Source organism: Herpailurus yagouaroundi, unplaced genomic scaffold, assembly GCF_014898765.1.
Source record: "Herpailurus yagouaroundi ecotype Mexico unplaced genomic scaffold, PumYag 163, whole genome shotgun sequence".
NCBI lineage: Eukaryota > Metazoa > Chordata > Mammalia > Carnivora > Felidae > Herpailurus > Herpailurus yagouaroundi.
The window spans coordinates 30,972,250-30,979,933 of NW_024412404.1; the positions used below are offsets into that span (position 1 = coordinate 30,972,250).

General features: G+C 40.0%; 2 protein-coding genes across 3 annotated transcripts in view; one reads left to right on the forward strand and one right to left on the reverse strand.

Annotated features, from left to right (window-relative positions):
* The window catches only part of PANK1 (pantothenate kinase 1), a 103,852-nt gene extending 103,296 nt beyond the window's left edge, over positions 1 to 556 (reverse strand). For both annotated transcript variants that reach the window (XM_040485833.1, XM_040485834.1), the window contains exon 1: positions 336 to 556. The gene's annotated coding sequence lies outside the window, so the exon portion shown is untranslated. The remainder of the gene's footprint in view (positions 1 to 335) is intronic.
* Positions 557 to 709: 153 nt separating this feature from the next.
* Positions 710 to 7,684, forward strand: part of KIF20B (kinesin family member 20B) — a 73,633-nt gene continuing 66,658 nt past the window's right edge. The window contains exons 1-3 of the mRNA XM_040486907.1: positions 710 to 728; positions 2,688 to 2,780; positions 4,231 to 4,378. Coding sequence (XP_040342841.1) covers positions 4,232 to 4,378 — 147 coding nt within the window. The 5' untranslated portion in view covers positions 710 to 728; positions 2,688 to 2,780; position 4,231. The remainder of the gene's footprint in view (positions 729 to 2,687; positions 2,781 to 4,230; positions 4,379 to 7,684) is intronic.

The following is a 7,684-nucleotide window of genomic DNA, read 5'->3' on the forward strand; positions in this document are numbered from 1 at the left end:
CTTTATACTCTCAGAATGAGAAAGAAAGAAAAAAAGAAAGGAAGGAAGAAAGAAAGAGGAAGAAAGAAAAAGAAAGAGAGAAAGAAAGAAAATGCTTATACGAGTCTATTCTGGGAAAAACTCATTTCGTCCACGAGGGCGGCTGGGGATGACATATGGGGTCACGCAGCGAGGGAAGTGGCCCCTCGGGTGCGGGCAGCGCTAGTTCTAAGCGACTCTCGGGACAAGTAGGTCTGCTCCCGCCTGCAGGGACCGGACCGGGCAGAGGCTAGCCCCCATTCCTCGGCCCGTCCCTGGGGGAGTCGCGGGGCTAAGTGTGGTGGCAGCGGCCTCACCTCCAAGCCTTCGCTACGTCTCGTCTCCACGACGGTATCCGAGATTGGCGTCCGTGCCAACGGAGGTGGTAGCCGCCGCAACCACCAGGCAGCGTCCCATCCCTCGCGGCACGGCGGGCTCTGCGGGAAGCTCCGACCCTCCGCACGCAGACCACCCACCGGCCCCGTAGCCCATCACTTGCGGGCGATCAGAGATCCGCCCCAGATTTGAAAGCTCCTTCCGGGACCTAGTGGGAAGCCCACGGCTCGAGCCTCTGCGATCCTAGGCGCCGTTCCGGAAGCCCCGCCCACTCCCAGCGTGCAGTGCGGTGGCTTGGCCGCCATTGTTTGAATTTGAAAAAGGAAACATCGCGGTGCTGCTCGCAGATCTGGCAGGTCTGGCAACTTGTGCAGGTGAAGAGGTGGCTGACTGCGCGAATACCAGACTTGAGGCTGGGAAACGGTGCTGGCAGTGTGAGTACCTTCCCAGGGGATCCCGACGCCCCTGAGGTTACTCTCGGGAAACTGGGTTGCAGAGCGATGGGTGCTCCTAGGGCACCGTGGGCACGGCCTGCGCATCGCAGGGTTGAGCCATACTACTTGGGTTGGGGCTTAAATGTCGTCTCCACCGCATATTAGCTGAGTGAGGCAAGGCAACGTATTTTCTCTCTCTGGGTCTCAGTTTCCTCATGTGTTAAAAGAGGTAGTAATAATAACATTTATCCTCTTCCGGCTCTTGTGAAGATAAAATAATATGTAAAGTTGTTAGAAACGGTGCCAGTATATAGTAGGCACCAAGTGTTTGCAATTAGTGTTTTTTGTTATTGCTGCTGCTGTTGTTGGGGCGCTGGCCTCCATTGCCAGGTCTAGTTTTCTGGATCCCGGAGGTGAGCAGTTTGCTTGGCAGATGATATGACCTCTTTTTTGGGGGGTGGTGTGGGGAAGCCCTGTCTGGCTGTAGGTGCTTTTATTTCCACGCTGCTTCCACTACCAGGGGTTTGCCCTTTGGGGCTTTTTAGTACCAAGCGGAAGAGGGTGTGTGTGGCAAATGTGAGACTACTGTCATCCCCCAGTTTAGAATGTTTCCCCCAACTCGTTGTACTTCCTGCTTCAGTGATTCCTTCTGACACAACTCTAATGTTCCTTGCTGAAGGATTAGTTGACAATCCTGAATTCATGCCTTAAGCGATCTTTGCTTAAGGTGATCAGATTCAGATTCACTTTTTTTTTTAAATTAAAAAGATGTTTTAATGTTTGTTTATTTGAGAGAGAGAGAGAGAGAGAGAGAGAGAGAGAGAGAGATAGCAGGGGAGAGTCAGAGAGAGGGAGAGAGAGATTCCCAAGCAGGCTCCCTATTGTCAGCGTGGAGCCCCTACAGGTGGGGCTGGATCCCACTAACCCTGAGATATGACCCAAGCTGAAACCAAGAGTCCGATGCTCAGACTGAGACAGCCAGGCACCCAAGGTTTACTTTTGCTTTTAAAACGAAGTAGCATGTTTACCCAGAAGCCGCGGTAACAGTCTATGTATTTTATTAGATCTCCACTACCCAGGACTTCAAGTTGCAAGATCCTATAAAGGATTCCTCTATTAGGAGGAGGGTTCTTTTGAAACTGTATTTTGTGCATGGCATTCAGAAACCTCATTCAGTAGTGTATTTGTTATTTTTCACAAGTGTTCAGCCATGGAATCTCACTGGAGAGAAGATAAAAAGATTCACATTCTCAGTCGTGGGAACAGCCTTTGAAACAGGTCTTGAACCCTGCTGTTGCTAAACATAATATCACTAAAAAAGTAGTACCAATTTTTTTTGATATAGAGGATTTTATTATTCTAATTAAGTCATTAGGGAATTTTTATCCTCATACATCTCTGAATATGTTGTAGGGGATACAGAGTAGTTCTTCTTGCCCTCAAGAGATTTCTAGTCTAGTTAGGAAGAAGTTAACTTCTCACACTTAAATACAAGTTAACCAGAAGTTCAGGTTGTGACAGTATATGTCAACAATTTTATAAATGTTAAGAGGTAGTTCATTGAAACTGAACTATGAACAAGTACAAACTACTATAACCTTGCTTTTTAAAAGAGGTATAAATATTCTTTTTGATTCAGTAATTTAATAGAAGGCTTATCATTTTTTTTTTAATAATTGAAGGCAAAGAATGAAATTTATCTTCCAATTTCCTGGGTATTTCTGTAAAATCTGACTTATGCAATGTCAAGCCAGTGCTTTAATGTTTTTGCAAACTTCTCTATATTCTAGATCAGTGGTTATTTCCACTCTATCGGATACCCTTTTTCTTAATTTTCACCCATACATTGGGTGTTTGAAATATTCTATCAAACTGCATTTTAAGTAATTATTTCATTTTTATTTATCACTGACAATACAATAAAGACAAAAGCAACCAAGATACTAAAGTGTATGGTTGGTTGATCCTGCAGTTTCCTGGGCTTTGTTGAAGGTAAATAATTTCCTTTGTCTTTTTGAGATTTAGGAAAAACAGAAAAACAAAAACAACTCTGTTGTGTTGCGTTTGTGGGTTTCAGGGCTGATCTAGGAAAAAGATATGACCACAGTATGTCAGTATCACACAGGAACTTTATTGTGATAGCACTTTGACAGGATTACATGGGAGAGAGGTCCACCCCAGCATGAAATCTTTCAGAAGCTAGAGTGAAGGACCACCACATAGAAGGGGGAAAAGGTAAAGGAACCTAGGGGGTTGGGAGGGGACGGAGAGGAGAATTAGACTTGGGGGTTTATGGTCTTAAGTGGTGTTGTTACTCAGAAGCACAGTGGGGAGTACCTGAGTCAGCCAGCTCCTAGGGGCATCAGTGGCTTGGGTTTTTATAGTCCTGAATTTGTCTCTGCGAGCAGAAGTTGGGTGCAGTTTCGTGGGATGTGCAAACTAGTTATGCTCTGGTTGACTTGAAAAAAAGAAAAAAGATTATTTGGGCTATATTAAAAGCAAATTGATGCGTAAAAATTTTAATTTGGCACCTAATAGGTTTTTGAACTAACATTCCTGGCGTTCTGTGAAGAAGTAAACAACACAGGGCCAATAAACAGGGGCCATCTTTGGCTTATTTATATAATATGTATGGATGCCCATTACTCTTTTCCTGAGCCAGGAACCCTAGTTTGGGAATCACTGTTCTTTTATTTCATAATACTGTCAAAGAACATCAAGGAGCTCTCTTTCTTCCTGCTATTATGCACCGAGTAGATTGTCAATAATTATTTGAATGTTAAATTTTTTTTAGTTAAAGTTACCTGTAAGTTTACGTTTAAGTTTAGTGCCTTGATGTTTAGTTGTAATACTTTGATACATTATTCCATATTCACCTTAATTTTTAGCACCTACAATGTGTCAGGTACTGTTTTGAATGTGGTCACATACATTATTTCACTTTTCACTTGCATTAATTGGAAGAATTCAGTTGAAAGAATTCAATTGTCCAGATAACTGAATTTAACTCGTAAATGCTAAAGCATTACGAAGGCTTATAACTAACATTTTCAGAAGACATTAAATAACTAAAGTAACACAAGATTATTATTTACTCTATAATTATTTGATTTCGGAGAGGATTTCGGGCAGAGATTGAATGTTTTATATTGTCTTACTTAATGGACTACCTTTACTCATGAAATCTCTGGCTGAATCGACCTATAAGTTGGATCATATGAATAGTAGTGGCAGGCTCTGTTCAATATTACTTGATTCGGAATCTTTATAATTTTGATCATTTGTCTTTTCCGTGGGTCATCATCGTGTTATAGATGTAATGTTCCCTTCTCTAGAAATCTAGCTATGGGGTTATTAGTGGGCTAGACTCAGACATTTTAAACTATGAGTGGCTTATATGCTAATTTATTAAAATTATCTAAAATTACTGTTATTCTTGCAGAATGGAATCTAATTTAAATCAAGATGGAGTGCCTAGACCATCCTATGTTTTTAGTGCTGACCCAATTGCAAGACCGTCGGAAATAAATTTTGATGGCGTTAAGCTTAATCTTTCTCATGAATTTTCCTTAGTTGCTTCAAATACTGAGGTAAGTACGAGGAAAGCATTATGCTGACTGAGTGCAAATGTGTGTGGTGTGCACACACTTGCAGACAGGTATGACCAGAGCTTTCCAGACTTTGTGGGTTTAAGGCAACCTTCTATCTCGGTAATTTTTTCATGGTGCCCTAAATACATACCAGTTCTTCCAAGTAGTAGGTCCGAGCAGCTTAATATATAACTATACCTTAACCTAGAGCCATTTGAAAAATATTAACGTAAATGAAAAAAAAAATTGTCTTTCTTTAATTTCCACAGTTATTTGCTGTAAGGATATGTATATCTTTTGTGCACATCATAGCTTCTCAGGCTTTGGAATCAGATTAGATATTGCCAACCTTATTTCCTGTTCTTCAGTGTTTTGGGGTAGTACTTGTTTTTTATCATAGCAACCACTGAAGAATCCAGCTTCACCAAGATATGACATCAAAAGAAATGGTATGATCTAAGGTGGCAACTGTGAACTATTTTGAACTAATAGTTCACGGTGTTCAACATGTTAAGTACTGCCATGATTTCCTCAAAAATACAAGGCATTCCACTATGCCCCTAGGAATTGCATGCCTTACTTAAAATAAACTAACTCAGTAGTGTTTAAAAAGTAAAAATCCTTCCTTCTACCACCGTACCTACTACCACTGTTTGTTTTGTGTCTTTGTAAACTTTATTTATTTTTTAGTTTTATTTATTTGAGAGAGAGTGAGCGAGTGAGTAAGTGAGCACGACTGGGGGAGGGGCAGAGAGAGAGGGAGAGAGATAATCATAAGCAGGCTGCACGCCGTCAGCACAGGGCTGCTGGGCTTGATTTCATGAATCATGAGATCATGACCTGAACTGAAATCAAGTGTCCGATGCTTAACCTACTGAGCCACCCAGGCGCCCCACCCTGCCTTGAGTACTGTAGCTTTATAGAATGTCTTGAAGTCGGATGGTGGCAGTCCACCAACTTTGTTCTTGTCTTTAATTTATATTGGCTTCTCTGGGTAGTCTAAATTTAGTTTTAGCCATTCTAATAGATATATATTGGTATCAAGTTGGTATTTGCATTTAATAACTAAATGTGTTGAATATGATTTCATGTGCTTATTTGTCATTAGTGTATTTTTGGTAAAGTGTCAGTTTAAATCTTTCCCCATTTAAAAAAATTGGATTGTTTGTTTTTATATTATTATTTAATTTTAAGTGTTCTTTATATTTTTCAGATATATGCTTTATAAATATTTTTTCCTAGTCTGTGGGTTGCCTATCCTCTGTTGACAGTATTTTTTGAACAACAGAAGTTTTTTGTTTTTATTTTAATGTTTGTTTGTTTTTTAAATTTATTTTTGAGACAGAGAGAGACAGAGCATGAGCAGGGGAGGGGCAGACAGAAAGGGAGACACAGAATCCGAAGCAGGCTCCAGGCTCTGAGTTGTCAGCACAGAGCCTGACGCCGGGCTTGAACTCACGGACTGTGAGATCATGACCTGAGCTGAAGTCGGACACTCAACTGACTGAGCCACCCAGGCGTCCCTGTTTTTTGTTTTTTAAAAAAAGAGTTAGCTAACTCTTGGCTTTGGGAGTAGATTCCCGTGAGTCGTCACATACGTGCAACACGCAGTGCTCATCCCACCCAGCAAGTGCCCTTCTCAATGCCCATCACCCATTTTCCCCACCCCCATCAACCCTCAGTTTGCTCCCTGTATTTAAAGAGTCTCCTATGGTTTGCCTCCCTCTCTGTTTGTAGTTATATATTTTTTTCTTTCCCTTCCCCCTAATGTTCTGTTAAGTTTCTTAACTTCCACATATGAGTGAAATTGTCTTTCTCTGACTGACCTATTTCACTTACGTACCCTCCAGTTCCATCCATGTTGTTGCAGATGGCAAGATTTCATTCTTTTGCATTGCCAAGTAGTATTCTGTTGTCTCTCTCTCTCTCTCTCTCTCTCTCTCTCTCTCTCTCTCTCTCTCTCTCTCCACACACACCCCACATCTTCATCTTCTGTCTTCATTCATCAGTTGATGGATATTTGGGCTCTTTCCATAATTTGGCTGTTGTTGATAGCACTGCTATAAACATTGGGGTACATGTGCCCCTATGAATCAGTACTCCTGTGTCCTTTGGATAAATTCCTAGTAGTGCTATTGTTGGGTTATAGGGTAATTATATTTTTAATTTTTTGAGGAACCATCACATTGTTTTCCAGAGTGGCTGCACCAGTTTATAGTCCCACCAACAATGCAAGAGGGGAAAACAGAAATTTTTAATTTCATCAATGTTTTCTATTGTGGATTGTCCTTTTGGTGTGATACCTAAGAAATCTTTGCCTAACTCAAGTCCACAAAGATTTTCTTCTATGTGTTCTTTTAGAAGTTTTACAGTTTTAGTTTTACATTTAGGATGTGATCCATTTTGAATTTTTATAAACAATGTGAAGCATGTATCCAAATCCTTATTTTTTTTTTATGTATAAATATCTAATTGTTCTAGCATGATTTGCTGAAAAAGCTATGCTCTTTGTACTGCATTTCCTTTGCATCTTTATTATAAATCAAATGTCCTTCTCTAGGGGAGTTTATTTCTGAATATTGTTTCATTGATTTGTCTGTCTTTCTGCCAGTACCCCACTGTTATGATCACTGTAGCTTTGAAATAAGTGTTGAAATCAGGTAGTGTTAGCGCACCCAATTTCTTTTTCATAGTTTTGACTATTCTAGATACTTTGCATTTCTGTGAGAATTTTTAGATGAGTTTGTCAATTGCCACAACAAAAGCCTCTTGGGATTTTGATTGCAGTTGCATTGAATATGTAGATCAGTTTTAGAAGAATTGACATTTTAACAATATTGAGTTTACCAAATGATGAACAAGGTGTATCTCAATTTCTTTTGGTCTCCTTTAATTTCTCTGAGCAATGTTTTGTAGTTTTCAGAGTGTAGGTCTCTCACATCTTTTGTCAAATTTATCCTGTATTTCATGATTTTTTATTTCTTCCAAATGATATTGCTTTTAAAATCAATTTCTGGTTTTTCTTCCCAGTGTATAAAAGAATAATTGATTTTGCATGTTGATCCTGTATCATGTTAACATTACTAAACTCGTTTAATAGTTCTAGAGATGTTTTTGTAGATTCTGTTTGATTTTTGTATGTAGATGCTAATGTCTGAATGGAGACAGTTTTATTTCTTCCTAATCTGGATGCCTTTTCTTTCTTCTTCCCTTGCTTACTTTTTCTTTCCCTCCCTCCCTCCCTCCCTCCTTCCCTCCATTCTTTCTTTCTTTCTTTCTTTCTTTCTTTCTTTCTTTCTTTCTTTC